This window comes from Scyliorhinus torazame, chromosome 19, assembly GCF_047496885.1.
Source record: "Scyliorhinus torazame isolate Kashiwa2021f chromosome 19, sScyTor2.1, whole genome shotgun sequence".
Lineage (NCBI taxonomy): Eukaryota > Metazoa > Chordata > Chondrichthyes > Carcharhiniformes > Scyliorhinidae > Scyliorhinus > Scyliorhinus torazame.
The window spans coordinates 85,284,353-85,301,497 of NC_092725.1; the positions used below are offsets into that span (position 1 = coordinate 85,284,353).

Genomic DNA, 17,145 nt, shown 5'->3' on the forward strand with positions numbered 1-17,145 from the left:
AGTTTAGAAAGATAGGGAAACACAGTCTGCAAAAACAATTGATTTGTACTCTCTATCTGACTTTCAAACTGCTAATAACCAATGTTGTCAGCCCATTTGCCTCAGAGAATCTGCGTTTATTCTGCTCAAAAGTGGTATGTTTGTCCAGCAACAGGTACAGAACTGAATCCTTTCCTCAGCCCTTTAGGAGTTTGCTGCTGAAGCATTGCTCATTTATTTTGGAAAATGGGAATTAATAAGGCAAGGAGAGGAGAAAGGCTATTTGAACAAACTTGCAAAATGTGACTTAGTTAAGCTGAATTTTTCCTCCGCCCCCCTCCCAACATCACCGACGGTAGCATTGACATGTGCAAAACTAACCCTTCAAATTCTATGAGGTCTGCTGAAGATTTTACAGGAGACTGGGAACAAACTGGTTTCAGATCACTTTCTGCAGGATGACCTCTGTATTCTCTCAGCCACTGCCAAAGCGCCATCCTTGTCTTACCAGGTAGGTTTGCTGATGCCAAGTCACTGTGAAGGTAGGAAAAATGCGTTACCGATGTAAGCAAAGGGGAAAACGTTAAGAATACAAAAATATTAGAGTTCAGGAGTACAATGGGTGGGATTCTCCGGTCCCCCAGCCATATGTTTCTCAGAGGCGCACTGCTTGCTAGCGGTGGAATTCTTTCTTCCTGTGGTGTTCTTTGTGTTGCTAATTTTAGGATGGTTGGCATAGTGTTCATAAAGACCACAAATAGCTTTAGATTGAACAAAGCTATAAATGTATTAACACTCCTTATTTGGACTTGACACTTACTCCTATATAATTCAGTTGATAATAAGCATATAATCTACACTCATCTACTACTAATTTCTACACTATTACATTAACAATGATCTGCTCTCACTCACACTATCTTTCGTTCAGTCTGTTCTCTCGCTTTCTCCTCAACCTCTTACCCACAAGGCTTAGCATCAATGTCTTATATACTTGTACATCTAGCTCCCTCTAGTGGTTGATTTAGACATTAAATTAATCCTTGCAGTTCTTACATTTATGATAATGTCACATTTCTAGCCACTTGTCAATGGATTTCCCATTGAAATCACTCTACTCTACGCAGGTAACCCATGGGTGGGGGAGCGCTGCCAGCAGGAAAACAGAATCCCAACGGACAGAGGATTCCAAGTGGTGCAATTTGTCATTTAAAATCAGAATATTATAGTTTTGAATCAAATTTCAAATAAAGTTGTTCATTTTCAGTCATATTTTTATCAAGGTTCTTATATTTCAAGAACGTAAACTAGATTTATGGTTCCAAAATGTCTGCTTTCTGATCCTTGCACTTTATCTTTTAAACTGCTGACGTATCACTGATCTTTGCACTATGTAGAAATGCATATATGATGCACTCCAGTTACATTTGAATGTAGAAACAGTAACTGGATGTACATCTGCTAACATTGCAACACTATTCATGAGAGTGATTAATCCTATATTAATGTTCCAACCTCATTCTTTCCTCTGAATTAGTCATATCAAATTTTCCAACACATACCCACCACTCTCCTTATTCCTTAAATCTACTGCAATCAACATATACAAATGAAATGCTAAATCCCAAATGGGCTGGCAAGTAGAAAAAGCAAGGAAACAATGTATACTGTTACGATCCCTGTGGGGAAACCACAAAGCAAAATAATCAAATTTTCTAAATTACCTCCAAATGAAGAAATTACTAACAAGACTTCACTTTTTGCAGTTTTTACTTCAACATAAATCAGACCAACGCAAATTACACACGAATTAACAGTCAAATGATACTTCAAATAAAAAGAAGAATTTCACTTTTAATAGTCGTTACAACATAGATATGTGTGACACAATAACAGGCATTCGCATCACACCTTACACAAATGTAGCACTGATAGCTGCACAATTCCATAATATATTGTTCTTTATTCATGCAGGATAGGTCAGGGGCCTTATCTGATCCGACAACACCATTGAATTTCACTGTACGATTATTTAGTACATATTCTCGTTGGGAGGGACAGACTACCTTTAAGAACAGAAGGATGACTACACCACTGAATGCAGAGGGAGGCAACAGCACAGGAGCTGCTCAACCATATGTTACAATCAGATAAATGAAGAGGCAGCACAAAATCTGAATGCTGCGTACCTCCACCTGAACTGGCATGGGCAGGTCATACGTGTCACAAACCACGTTGATCTTATCTGCGAGGGTACCCCAACTTGGGACACTGGTTTGTGGGGTGTACACATTTGGTTTTTGTAATGGTGTGAGGAGACAAGTGAAACCCCAATGAGAATAGGTAGCCCAGTCATCGTACAACAATTATTAAAAGACTATTTATTAAATGCTCACGAACAGGACTACTCTACCCTACGATAATTAAAGTTTGTGAATTACTAAACACACACACACACACACACACACACACACACAGCTGATGTAAAATGTACCTCTTGTTTCAAAATATATCTACGATACCTGAACTCCTTAAGGCTTCTGTTACCCAAACACCATCCAAATTAAATAAATCTCTAAATTACGAAACAGCAGTTTATAATACAATACAGGGGTGATAATCAAGTCTGGGAAACGTCTTGTCCTGGTCAAGTGAAGATATTTAAACTGCCTTTACAAAGATATTCTGCACTTCCTTGGCTCTAAGACATAGAGGCTGTCAGCTGTAAATTGGCTTGTCTGCTTCTGCCTGCTAGGTGTTTACTGGCCTGCCTTGTTTCTGAGGATCCAGCCAATTATACCTTTGTTTCCACATTGATTTTACCTTCTGTTAACTTGGTTGTCTGCCCCGATCAAATTCCTTGACTCTAGACATTATAATATGTATACCTCATTGATCTTCCCAATCATCTGTTTCTACTAATATTCTATTCACATCTGATTCTTATCTAAAATGCCTTCTAAACTCATTATTGGGAATGATGCACCTCATCCAACCTATTTCATACTGGCTACTGCTGTCTCTGGGGGATTCTGGAGCGAAGCACTGCACAGGGTCAACTCTACCTCCACATGCGCGAGGTTCAACCTCCACACTCCTTGCTGCTCCTGCCAGCCTTGCTCCCGCAATACCCTGGACTCCGTGGCTCCTCTTCTTCAGGGAAGGCTGAGTGTGGAGCACAGGGCAGGGGTAAGGGAAAGGTTGGGGAGAGTTATTATACCTTGTGGGGGGGCCTCCATGAGAGTCAGGGGCCTCAAGAAGGAGACAACCCCGCCACTCCCCCCTTGCCTGGCCAGCATTCCTCAACCTGACATTTGCCGCAGGTGAAATCCCAGTAGAGGCGGGAGGAAGTCAGAGGCCACCTACGGGTCTCAATTGGCCCACAGGCAAACAGGCCACTCAACACTTCTCACATTGCTGGTAACATTGCAGCGGGGGCAATAAGGACGGTTAGGGTGGGGGGTTGTGGGGAAGGGCACATGGGGAAAATGGGTCTTAAGTTTCCTTGTGAAGCCTGGAGGAGCAATCCTACTCCCGCAAGGAAAGTGAAAGTATTTTTCAAAACTTATCTCTTTGTGCCTTTCCTGACTAGTTTCATCTGGCAGGGAACCAAAGTGGCTTCCTTGTTCAGATCGCTGGTTAAATTATGTCATCAGAGTCTGATCCTCCTATTTAAAAATAACTGCTGGTGAGAAGCAGAACATCATTCTGGCCTCCCCATCCACCCGATTTATATGGGTTCAGGGTGCTGGTACCAACCAAAGTTTGACACATTAACCAGAGGGGAATCAACTGATACAATATCATGGTCAACACGTGCTTTAATCACCCAATTAAATGTGAAAGTACCAAAAGTCTGTTTTCAAACTGAAAGTTAATAACTGCCTTGAACTTTCAAAGTAACAAAACAACAATTAGCAGAGATTTTGTAATGTTCAGAGGTATGATCACAACTATGGCAAAAAGTAAAGATGAAGCTCTTATCATGTCCGGAAAATAAAATGAGCTGCTCATAATGGGACAAAATGAACTGAAACACGCTGAAGAGCAAGGTCAAAGCATTCTCGATCCATGAAGCATATTTGAATCATAATTCATATGATGAAGCAACGAATTTGCCCGGAAAAATTTATCCCATTGGAAAAAACGGGCGTTATTTCAGTGTTCATGCTGAACTAATTAACTGTAAGTACAACAGCATTGTTTCTCATACTGTACCAATGCTCCTTGTAGTAATTGATGTATTGTTCTTTTATTTCTTCCAAATTTGATGGATGCCCATCTTCCAAATGATATGCTTCTGTCATTTTGCAAGATATTAAAAAGATGAATCAGATTTGTGAAGATCACAAGAGAGACATTTAGTTACAATTTGAAATGCTATCGAACAAATATTGCCAGAAATTTATAGGAACAAACTGAAATGATACATTTAATTCTGTTCATAAGAATACCACATAACCAGAGGTGTAAATAGTTTTGGGCATTGTCAAAGTGCCAATGCCAAAGGAGGGAGGTTGCCCAGATGCTTGCGAGGTGGGGGTGTGCCCTGATGCTGATGCTTTTGGGGGTGGGAGGGAGGTCGCCCTGATGCTTGTGGTGTGGAAAAGTGCTCTGATGCCTTTGGAGTAGGTTGCGCGTATGCCTTTAGGAGGGAGGGGGTGGCCCAAAGCATGTGGGGGCACCCTCCGTGTCTAGGGGGGTATTTACTTTTGCACAGAGCAGGGCGCCCTTTAAAGATGGTGCCTGATCTCTGTGGAGTGGGCCTTGCTAGCTTTATCAGGCCGCACCCCGCCAGAGTGACAGCGTATACCACACCCCAGATTCTCTGTGCACAGAGTGTCAGAAAATCTGGAGAGGAATCACGGCTGTGGAGCTGGAAAGCTGCACTCTGGTTTTCTGTCTGAAACTGACTGACAAATGAAGGGAGATTCCTCCCTTTATGTCTATCCTATCAGGTCCCATCATTTAAAAAACCTTTGTTCGGTCACGTTTCAGCCTTTTCTCTTTTTTCTACAGACATGAGCCTTGTCTTTAGTTTCAGTTTTGTTGCCGTTCTTGTGAATCGTTTTTTTCCCTCCTCTCTGGTGCCTCTATGTCCACAAGTTATCTAGAGGGGATGGCAGGGAAGGCAGTGCAATGTTCCTCCTGCAGAATGTTTGAGGTGAGGGACGCCGTCAGTGTCCCTGCTGATTTCACCTGTGGGAAGTGCACCCATCTCCAACTCCTCAGAAACCGCGTTAGGAAACTGGAGCTGGAGCTGGATGAACTTCGGATCATTCGGGAGGCAGAGATGGTCATAGATAGTACCTTCAGGGATGTAGTTACTCCGAAGAATCAAGATAGATGGGTGACGGTGAGAAGGGCTGGGATGAAGCAGTCAGTGCAGGAATCCTCTGTGGTCGTTCCCCTCAGTAACAAGTATACCATTTTGGATACTGTTGAGGGGGACGACCTACCAGGGGTAAGCCACGGTGAACGGATCTCCAGCACTGAGTCCGTCCCTGTGGCTCAGAAGGGAAGGAGGGAGAGCAGGAGAGCAATAGTTATTGGGGACTCGATAGTTAGAGGGACAGATAGACGGTTCTGTGGCAGCGAAAGAGACTCACGGATGGTATGTTGCCTCCCGGGTGCCAGGGTCCGTGACGTCTCGGACCGTGTATTCAGAATCCTTAAGGGGGAGGTGGAACAGTCACAAGTCATGGTACACATCGGTACCAACGACATAGGTCAGAGAAGGGATGGGGATTTAAAACAGGAATTTAGGGAGCTAGGGTGGAAGCTGAGAGCCAGGACAAACCATGTTGTCATCTCTGGTTTGTTGCCGGTGCCAAGTGCTAGCGAGTTGAGGAACAGGGAGAGGGTGCAGGTAAACATGTGGCTGCAGGGATGGTGTAGGAGGGAGGGTTTCAGTTACGTAGATAATTGGAGCACATTCTGGGGAAGGTGGGACCTGTATAGACAGGACGGTTTGCACTTGAACCAGAGGGGCACCAATATCCTGGGAGGGAAATTTGCTACGGCTCTTCGGGGGGGGTTTAAACTAATTTGTCAGGGGGATGGGAAAACAAGCTGTAGTCCAAAAGCCAGTGTTGAGAGTAGTGAGGTACTGAGGAGGGTATCAAGGTCGCAGGAGTGTACCGGCAGTCAGGAATGTGGGTTGAAGTGTGTCTACTTCAATGCAAGGAGCATCCGGAATAAGGTAGGTGAACTTGGAGCGTGGATTGGTACCTGGGACTACGATGTTGTGGGCATTGCAGAGACATGGTTAGAACAGGGACAGGAATGGTTGTTGGAGGTTCTGGGGTATAGATGTTTCAGTAAGAGTAAGGAAGGTGGTAAAAGAGGTGGAGGAGTAGCATTGTTAATCAAGGATAGTTTAACGGCTGCAGAAAGGCATTTCGAGGGGGATCTGCCAACTGAGGTATTAAGGGCTGAAGTTAGAAATAGGAAAGGAGCGGTCACGTTGTTAGGAGTTTTCTATAGGCCCCCAAATAGTAATAGAGATGTGGAGGAAGAAATTGCAAAACAGATCATGGATAGGTGTGGAGGTCTCAGGGTAGTTCTCATGGCTGACTTTAACTTTCCAAATATTGATTGGAACCTCTATAGGTCGAACAGTTTGGATGGGGCAGTTGTTGTACAGTGTGTGCAGGAGGGTTTCCTGACAAAATATGTGGATAGGCCGACAAGAGGTGGGGCCACATTGGACTTGATACTGGGTAATGAACTGGGCCAAGTGTTAGATTTGTTTGTGGGAGAGCACTTTGGAGATAGTGACCATAATTTGGTGTCTTTTACTATTGCAATGGAGAGGGATAGGGCCATACGGCAGGGCAAGGTTTATAATTGGGGAAGGGGTAATTATGATGCAATTAGGCAAGAATTAGGGAGCATAAGATGAGAACAGAAACTGTCAGGGAAAGGCACAAATGAAAAGTGGAGCTTGTTCAAGGAACAAATACTGCGTGTCCTTGATAGGTATGTCCCTGTCAGGCAGGAAGGAAATGGCCGTGTGAGGGAACCATGGTTCACAAAAGAGGTTGAATGTCTTGTCAAGAGGAAAAAGGAAGTGTAGGTAAGGATGAGAAAACAAGGTTCAGTTGGGTTACTTGAGGGTTACAAGGTAGCAAGGAATGAGCTAAAAAATGGGCTTAGGAGAGCTAGGAGGGGGCATGAGAAGTCCTTGGCAGGTCGGATCAAGGAAAACCCCAAGGCTTTTTACTCTTATGTGAGAAATAAAAGAAAGACCAGGGTGAGGTTAGGGCCGGTCAAGGACAGTAGTGGGAACTTGTGCATGGAGTCAGAAGAGATAGGAGAGGCATTGAATGAATACTTTTCTTCAGTGTTTACCAAAGAGAGGGGCCATGTTTTTGAGGATGAGAGTCTGATACAGGCGGGTAGGCTGGAGGAGGTAGATGTTCTGAGGAAGGATGTATTAGCAATTTTTTAAAATCTTAGGGTCGACAAGTCCCCTGGGCCAGATATAATATATCCTAGGATTCTTTGGGAGGCAAGGGATGAGATTGCAGAGCCTTTGGCTTTGATCTTTGGGTCCTCACTGCCCACGGGGATAGTGCCAGAGGACTGGAGAGTGGTGAATGTTGCTCCTCTGTTCAAGAAAGGAAATAGGAATGACCCTGGTAATTATAGGCCGGTTAGTCTTACTTCGGTGGTCGGTAAGTTAATGGAAAAGGTCCTGAAGGATAGGATTTATGACAATTTGGAAAGATGCAGCTTAATCCGGGATAGTCAACACCAATTCGTGAAGGGTAAGTCTTGCCTCACAAATTTGATTGAATTCTTTGAGGAGGTAACTAAGTGTGTAGATGAAGGTAGAGCAGTTGATGTCGTATACATGGATTTTAGGAAGGCGTTCGATAAGGTTCCCCATGGTCGGCTCATGAAGAAAGTAAGGAGGTATGGGATAGAGGGAAATTTGGCCAATTGGATAAGTAACTGGTTATCACATAGAAGACAGAGGGTGGTGGCAGATGGAAAATTTTCAGACTGGAGACCAGTTACCAGCGGTGTACCACAGGGATCAGTGCTGGGTCCTCTGCTATTTGTGATTTTTATCAATGACTTGGAGGAGGGGGCTGAAGGATGAGTCAGTAAATTTGCTGATGACACCAATATTGGTGGAGTAGTGGATGAAGTGGAGGGCTGTTGTAGGCTGCAGAGACATTGATAGGATGCAGAGCTGGGCGGAAAAATGGCAGATGGAGTTTAACCCTGATAAGTGCGAGGTGATTCATTTTGGTAGGAAAAATTTGAATGCGGATTACAGGGTCAACGGCAGGGTTCTGAGGATTGTGGAGGAACAGAGAGATCTTGGGGTTCATGTCCACAGATCTCTGAAGGCTGCCACTCAAGTGGATAGAGGTGTGAAGAAGGCCTATAGTGTGTTAGCGTTTATTAACAGGGGGTTTGAGCTTAAGAGCCCTGGGGTTATGCTGCAACTGTACATGACCGTGGTGAGACCACATTTAGGGTATTGTGTGCAGTTCTGGTCACCTCACTATAGGAAGGATGTGGAAGCATTGGACAGGGTGCAAAGGAGATGTTCCAGGATGCTGCCTGGTTTGGAGGATAGGTCTTATGAGGAAAGGTTGAGGGAGCTAGGGCTTTTCTCTTTGGAGCAGAGGAGGATGAGAGGCGACTTAATAGAGGTTTATAAGATAATGAGGGGGATAGATAGAGTGGACGTTCAGAGACTATTTCCTCGGGTGGATGTAGCTGTTACAAGGGGGCATAACTATAAGATTCAGGGTGGGAGATAGGAGGGACGTCCGCGGTAGGGTCTTTACTCAGAGAGTGGTTAGGGTGTGGAATGGACTGCCTTCTGTGTTAGTGAAGTCGGACACTTTAGGAACTTTCAAACGGTTATTGGAAAGGCACATGGAGCACACCAGAATGACAGGGAGTGGGTAGGCTTGATCTTGGTTTCGGACAAGGCTCGGCACAACATTGAGGACCGAAGGGCCTGTTCTGTGCTGTACTGTTCTATGTTCTTATAATGTGGTGTCAAGGCTGTGCAAAACACTCCAATTTTTTAAAATCTTCTGTTCAAATCTTCTGAGGTCTAACCAAGGTTCGATACTGGTTTAAGGTAACTTCTCTACTTGCCAATAATATCCATCACAAACAGTATTTGTGCATATGTAACCCTAAATCCATTTCCTCCAATCATTCATCAGTCTGCTTCTGTAATTGGATAGGGAGCAACCTTTAATCCAAAGTGAATTTAACATATCCATTTAAGCTCACTGCAGTTATCAGAACTCAGTGACTAACCTCTTTGTTTGCTGATGTTGGGCTTAATTTAGAAAAAGGAAGTTAATTATTTTAATAGTCTTGTATATACTAACCTTTGAGTTTCAGCAAATTTTCTAGCTTTCTTTCTAAATCCAGTATGTAGTTCTTTGCCTTACGCAGTACCTGCCACTTTGAGTAAAATATAATAGCCAATGTTTAGCTGTTAACATAACGAAAACCATTTAATTCAGCGGTGTCTCTGTTGCTAAAATAATCTGTTGTTTGTTCAGAGTAAAAGGGACAGTCTCATGCTATATTGCTCATGTCAGCTCTTGTATAGTGCCCCCCCCCCCCCCACCCCTCCCCACCTCCCTGAAGAGAACAATTATTTCTTGCCTGATGCTGTACAGCATGCCTATTTCTATCACCCTTAAGCAGAGGGAGATAGCAGACCTTACAGGCATGAAGTGTATTGGAGCTATCAGCCGGGATTTTCGTCTACGTGTCGGGTGCGCAGAATCGGAAGAATTCCTAGCTCCACAAATCTGACTTCTAAAAATAGCTGCCTATATTCAGATTTTTGATCCAGGGCAAGCTAGATTAGAGCTCAGCCCTTGGAGAACTGAGGAGGCTGCTGGATACAGAGGTAGACTGGACAGAAAGCCAGCCTCTGGCACAGTGTCCAACATTATTTTAAGACAATAAAATATGAAATGTCCCCCAACTGAGACGAGCAAGGGGTGCAGTTTATGAACATGGAGATATGTTAGCAGGTCAGCTCCGGAGGGAGGCAGCGGCAAGGGAAATTCTTCAGGTGAAGGATAGGGCAGGGAAGTTGGTGGTGGCCCCAGTGCTGATTAACAAGGTTTTTGAGGAGTTTTATGAGAAGTTGTACAAGTCAGAGCCACCCGGGGTAGACTGTGAGATGCAGGAATTTCTAGATGGGTTGGAGTACCCGAGGCTAGGGGAGGGGGACAGGGCTACATTAGAAGGAGCAATTGTGGAGCAGGAGATAAAGGATGCGATTGGGAGGATGCAGTCGGGGAAGGTGGCAGTGCCGGATGGGTTTCCAGTGGAATATTATAAAAGATTTAAGGATAGGTTGGCACCCCTGATGGTGGGGATGTTTGAGGAGGCGATAGGGAAGGGGGTGTTACCGCAAACCTTGGGGCAGGCATCGATTTTACTGTTGCTAAAAAAAGATAAGGATCCAACGGAGTGTGGGTCGTATCGGCCCATATCACTTCTGAACATAGACGCAAAAGTATTGGCGAAGGTACTGGCGGGTAGGCTGGAGGAGTGCCTCCTGAAGGTGATAGGGGAGGATCAGATGGGGTTTGTGAAAGGGAGGCAGCTGTTTTCGAACATTAGGAGAGTTTTGAACGCTCTTATGGCACCGGCGGAAGGGAAGGAAACAGAGGTAGTTGTGGCATTGGACGCCGAGAAGGCGTTTGATCGGGTAGAATGGGGGTACCTGATGGCAATGCTGGAGCGGTTTGGGATTGGACCAAGGTTTGTGAACTGGGTAAAGCTATTATATAAGGAGCTGAAGGCGAGTGTCCGCACAAATAATATCAGTTTGAGATATTGTTCTCTCCACCGTGGGACGAGACAGGGATGTCCTATGTCCCCCCTGCTGTTTGCACTTGCGATTGAGCCGTTGGCCATCGCATTGAGAAGTTCAGGAGCATGGAAAGGAATAGTGCGGGGGGGGGGCTAGAGCATAGGGTGTCCTTATATGCCGACGACGGCTGCTGTATGTGTCGGAACCGAGTGCGTCGAGAGGAGGAATATTGGAGCTACTGCGGGTATTTGGGTCTTTCTCGGGGTACAAGCTGAACCTGGACAAGAGTGAGTACTTCGTGGTGTCTCGGCCAGGGGTGGGGGCAGGGGAGGGGGGGCTGCCATTCCGTAGAGCAGGGACTCATTTTAGGTATCTGGGGGTGCACGTTGCCCGGGTGTGGGGGAGGCTTCGCAGGTACAGCATCACTAGTTTGGTGGGGCGAGTGAAAGCCAATCTGGCAAGGGGAGCCGACCTTCCTCTGTCACTGGCGGGTCGGGTACAGGCGGTTAAAATGAATGTGTTGCCGCGATTCCTGTTTATTTTTCAATGCCTACCAATTTTCCTGCCAAAGTCTTTTTTCAGGGAAATTGAGGGAAGGATTACCTCATTCATATGGGGCGGAAAGGTGGCAAGAGTGAGAAAGGTGCTGCTACAGAGGGGAAGGCAGGCAGGGGGTTTGGGTCTCCCGAACCTGTTGTACTACTGCTGGGCGGCGAATGTGGAGAAGGTGCGGAACTGGGTCAGAGGGGTTGATTCTCAATGGGTCAGAATGGAGGAGAGTTTGTGCAGGGGGTCGGGGCTGAAGGCACTAGCAACAGCGCCGCTCCCGATAGCTCCGGGAAATATTCAGGGAGTCCGGTAATAATAGCTTCATTGAAAATCTGGAGGCAGTTTCGCCAACACTTCGGGTTGGGTTTAGGGTCAAGGGAAATGCCGATTCGGGGGAACCACAGATTTGAGCCAGGGAGGTGGGATGGAAGTTTTCGGAAATGGGAAGAGAAGGGGATTAAGACGCGAAAGGATTTGTTTCTTCGGGGTCGGTTTGCAGGATTGGGGGAGCTGGAAGCGAAGTATGGGCTAGAGCGGTGATGCACGATCAATTACACTTAAAGACGAGGTTGTAACATAACTGAAGGCATTAATCGACTAGAACTGTTCCCCAGCAGCTTCGGTACAGAAAGTGAGGGCTGCTGGGACGGCACCGGTTCTTATACACCGCCTGTCAAAGCGGAGCTACATACCAACAGCCAATGGTAAACTCCTAGGTTTAACCAATGGTCTTCGGCCTCTTGGGTACTGTAATACCTGATAATACCACATTCACCCCCTGTTAAAAAAAGAGTCCCGCGGGGGTGGTGGCCAGTGGTTACAATTGCACTTAACATGGTATCATCAGATACGGAGGTAACGTGATATCTCCTTACAGAGTTGTCGAGAATATTTACAAGCGTGGAAGATAAATACAGTCAGTGTCCGTTTATAGTTGCAGTTACAGTGAAACAATCAGTCGGTCGGGTGGCCTGGTCGTCCTCCTGGATCGTCTGGGCTTCGGTGGTCATTCTGGTGGGGGTCCGGGAGTCAGCGACTCCGGGACTGTGGCCTCCATGGCATCTTCGTTACCCCTAGACGGTGCTGTTGGGGCGAACGGTTGGCCCGAGGGGTGGGCCCCTGTAAGGGGCACCGGTGGGTGGGAGGGCCTAGGCAGGAGTGGCGGGAGGACTGACCCTCCAGTGAGGTGCTGTGAGAGGGAGAGAGAGACGACGCCACGTAGGCGTACTGAGGGTTAGCGTGCAGCAGGTGGACCCTCTCGACCAACGGGTCCAACTTGTGCGCCCGCACGTGCTTCCGAAGCAGGATGGGTCCGGTTGTTGCGAGCCAGGTTGGGAGCAAGGTCCCGGAGAAGGACTTCCTGGGGAAGACAAGGAGACGTTCATGAGGTGTCTGACTGGTAGTTGTACAGAGCAGAGACCGGATGGCGTGGAGGACCTCCGGGAGGACTTCTTGCCAGCGGGAGACTGGAAGATTCCTGGACCGTAGGGCCAGTAGGACGGTCTTCCAGACCGTTCCGTTCTCCCTCTCTACCTGGCCGTTTCCCCGGGGGTTGTAACTGGTCGTCCTGCTTGAGACAATGCCCTTGCTGAGCAGGAATTGCTGCAGTTCGTCGCTCATAAAGGAGGACCCCCTATCACTGTGGATGTACGCAGGGAACCCGAACAGTGTAAAGATACCCTGGAGGGCCTTGATAACGGTGGTTGCAGTCATGTCTGGGCAGGGGATGGTGAATGGGAACCTGGAGTATTCGTCAATCACGTTCAGGAAATACGCGTTGCGGTCGGTGGAGGGGAGGGGGCCTTTGAGGTCCATGCTGAGGCGTTCAAAGGGACGGGAAGCCTTTATCAGGTGCGCCCTCTCTGGCCGGTAGAAGTGCGGTTTGCACTCCGCGCAGATTTGGCAGTCCCTGGTCACTGTCCTGACCTCCTCGATGGAGTAGGGCAGGTTGCGGGTCTTAATGAAGTGGAAAAAACGAGTGACCCCCGGGTGGCAGAGGTACTCGTGGAGGGCTCGGAGGCGGTCCACTTGTGCGGTGGCACATGTACAGTGGGACAGGGTATCAGAAGGCTCGTTTAGCATCCCAGGATGGTACAAGATCTCGTAGTTGTAGGTGGAGCGGAGAGTTCTATCCTCCACCGTAAGGTCTTGTCGTTCTTTATCTTGCCCCGCTGTGCATTATCGAACATGAACGCCACCGACCGTTGGTCAGTGAGGAGAGTGAATCTCCTGCCGGCCAGGTAATGCCTCCAATGTCGCACAGCTTCTACTATGGCTTGTGCCTCTTTTTCGACTGAGGAATGGTGAATTTCTGAAGCATGGAGGGTACGGGAGAAGAAGGCCACGGGTCTACCCGCTTGGTTGAGGGTGGCGGCCAGAGCTACGTCGGACGCATCGCTCTCGACCTGGAAGGGGAGGGACTCGTTGATGGCGCGCATCGTGGCCTTTGCAATGTCTGCTTTGATGCGGCAGAAGGCCTGGCGGGCCTCCGTCGACAGGGGGAAGGTTGTGGACTGGATATGGGGTCGGGCTTTGTCTGCGTTGTTAGGGACCCACTGTGCGTAATAACTGAAAAATCCGAGGCAGCGCTTCAGGGCCTTGGGGCAGTGAGGGAGGGGGAATTCCATAAGGGGGCGCATGCATTCAGGGTCAGGGCCTATAACTCCGTTTCGCACCACGTAGCCGAGGATGGCTAGGCGGTCGGTGCTAAATACACATTTATCCTTATTATACGTTAAATTAAGGATTTTCGTGGTCTGGAGAAATTTCCGGAGGTTGGTGTCGTGGTCCTGATGGTCACGGCCGCAGATGGTGACGTTATCGAGATACGGTAACGTTTTGCATAAGCGGTACCGGTCAACCATTCGGTCCATCTCGCGTTGGAAGACCGAGACCCCATTAGTGACACCAAAGGGAACACTTAAGAAGTGATAGAGCCGCCCATCTGCTTCGAAGGCAGTGTACTTGCGGTCACTAGTGTGGAGGGGTAGCTGATGGTAAGCGGACTTGAGGTCAACCGTGGAGAAGACCTTGTATTGGGCGATCCTGTTCACCAGGTCGGATATGCGGTAGAGAGGGTACGCGTCCAGCTGTGTAAACCTGTTGATGGTCTGACTGTAGTCAATGACCATCCTAAGTTTCTCCCCAGTCTTTACCACCACTACTTGAGCTCTCTAGGGACTGTTGCTCGCTTCAATGACCCCTTCCCTCAGTAGCCTTTGGACCTCTGACCTGATGAAGGTCCGGTCCTAGGCACTGTACCATCTGCTCCTGGTGGCGACTGGTTTGCAATCCGGGGTGAGGTTCGCAAACAGGGAAGGCGGGACGACCTTTAGGGTCCCGAGGCCGAAGACAGTAAGGGGAGGTATAGGGTCACCAAATTTGAAGGTCAGGCTTTGCAAGTTACATTGGAAGTCCAACCCCAGGAGGGTAGCCACGCAGAGGTGCGGCAGGACATAAAGGCGGAACTTGGTGAATTTCCTGCCTTGGACAGTGAGGTCTGCTTGGCAGAACCCCTTTATCTCCACTGAGTGTGACCCGGAGGCCAGGGAGATTCTTTGGTTTACAGGGTGGGTAACAAGTGAACAACGCCTTACCGTGTCGGGGTGTATAAAGCTCTCCGTGCTCCCAGAGCCGATCAAGCAAGACGTCTCGTGGCCGTTGATGAAGACCGTTGTCGTTGCTGGTGCGAGTGTCTGAGGTCGATTTTGGTCCAGCGTCACCGAGGCCAGATGGAGCAGTTGCGGGTTGTGATCGGGCAGCGTGTAATCGGCCGTGCTGGGGGCCTGGGGCCCCATCCAAGATGGCGTCTCCCATGGATCGCACATGGTGGTCGGGGATAGACAAAATGGCGGCAGGGGTGGACAAAATGGCGGCGCCCATCCGTCCAGCGTGGTGTCCGAGGGGCAAAATGGCCGCGCCCGTGGGTCGGACGTGGCCCTAGGATAGGGGGGTGGCGGTGAGTGCTGGCCACCTAGGGCCCGAAGGGAAGGTTGCCGCGGCGGTCCGGAGTCACTGGAGACCGCGGCCACGGCTCGTGCCTGGCAGACCCCCACAAAATGGCCCTTCTTGCCACACACTTTGCAGGTGGAGGTGCGGGCCGGGCAGCGCGTGCGGGGATGCTTCGCCTGCCTGCAGAAGAAACAGCGGGGTCCAACGGAGTTAGCAGGCCGCCTTACAGCGCAGGCCTGCGGGGACACGGGGAAGGTCAGTGGGGCTGCCGCTGCGGGATGCCACGCAGCCCAGGGGGCCACCGCGTGGTCGGGCGCATAGGACTGTGCGTTTCTGGAGGCAACATCCATGGACCCTGCCAGGGCCCGTGCCTCTCTCAATCCCAGGGTGTCTTTTTCTCAGAGTCTTTGGCGGATCTCTGAGGAGCTCATACCTGCTACGAAGGCATCCCGGATTAGAAGTTCCGTGTGCTCGCTCCCCGAAACTTGCGGGCAGCCACAGTTTCTGCCCAGCACCAGTAGCGCACGGTAGAAGTCCTCCAACGATTCCCCGGGGCTTTGCCGTCTAGTTGCAAGCAGGTGACATACGTAGACCTGGTTTACAGGGCGGATATAATGTCCTTTTAACGGTTCAATCGCAGCATCGAAGTCCTCCGCCTCCTCGATGAGGGTGAAGATCCCAGGGCTTACTCTCGAGTGCAGGTGATGCAGTTTCTGTTCTCCTGAGAGGGTGCCTCCGGTTGTCTCGAGGTAGCCTTTAAAGCACGCCAGCCAGTGCTTAAATATCGCCGTTGAGTTCTCCGCATGGGGGCTGAGTTGTAGACACTCAGGCTTGATTCGGAGATCCATCCTTTCAGCTTAAGTGTAGTCGATTAAATTGATGCACGATCAATTACACTCAAAGACGAGGTTGTAACATAACTGAAGGCTTTAATCATCTAGAACTGTTCCCCAGCAGCTTCGGTACAGAAAGTGAGGGCTGCTGGGATGGCATCGGTTCTTATACGCCGCCTGTCAAGGCGGAGCTACATACCATAAGCCAATGGTAAACTCCTAGGTTTAACCAATGGTCTTTGGCCTCTGGGGTACTGTAATACCTGATAATACCACAAGCAGGGAGAAGTGTTTAGGTGCATGCAGGTTCGGGATTTTGCCAGGAAGGAAATACAGAGCTTCCCAGAGGAACCGGCCTCCACATTGCTGGAGGAGGTGTTGACGACAAGGGGACTGGAGAAGGGGGCAGTGTCAGCGGTGTACGAAGCCATTTTGGAAGAGGATAAGGCACCACTGGAAGGGATCAAAACAAAGTGGGAGGAAGAGCTGGGAGAGGTCATAGAGGTAGGGGTCTGGTGTGAGGTGTTCCGGAGAGTAAATGCCTCCACCTCATGTGCGAGGTTGGGGCTGATACAGCTGAAGGTGGCATATAGAGCGCATCTCATGACGGCGAGGATGAGCTGATTTTTTGAAGGAGTAGAGGATGTGTGTGAGCGTGGTGGGAGTGGGGGGGGGGCACGAATCACGTTCATATGTTTTGGTCCTGTTCAAAGCTAGGGGAGTACTGGAAGGAGGTGTTTTGGGTAATTTCCAAGGTGGTGCGTGTGAAACTGGACCCGGGTCCCCAGGAGGCCATATTCGGGGTGTCAGACCAGCCAGGGTTGGAAACGGGTGCGGAGGCAGATATCATAGCCTTCGCCTCGTTGATCGCCCGAAGGCGGATCCTGTTGGGATGGAGAGCAGCCTCTCCACCCTGTGCCCTGGCGTAGCGGGGGGGCCTGTTGGAATACGTTAAGTTCAAACTGAGGGGAACTCGGAGGGGTTCTACAAGTCATGGGCACTATTTATTAT

General features: G+C 48.7%; 1 protein-coding gene across 1 annotated transcript in view; it reads right to left on the reverse strand.

Moving 5' to 3' along the window:
• Window positions 1–17,145, reverse strand: part of LOC140395960 (stimulated by retinoic acid gene 8 protein homolog) — a 91,921-nt gene that overhangs the window by 55,573 nt on the left and 19,203 nt on the right. Inside the window, exons 3-4 of the mRNA XM_072483988.1 lie at window positions 9,351–9,426; window positions 4,198–4,279 (exon numbers count right to left, since the gene is read on the reverse strand). Of these exons, the coding sequence (XP_072340089.1) occupies window positions 4,198–4,279; window positions 9,351–9,426 (158 nt within the window). The remainder of the gene's footprint in view (window positions 1–4,197; window positions 4,280–9,350; window positions 9,427–17,145) is intronic.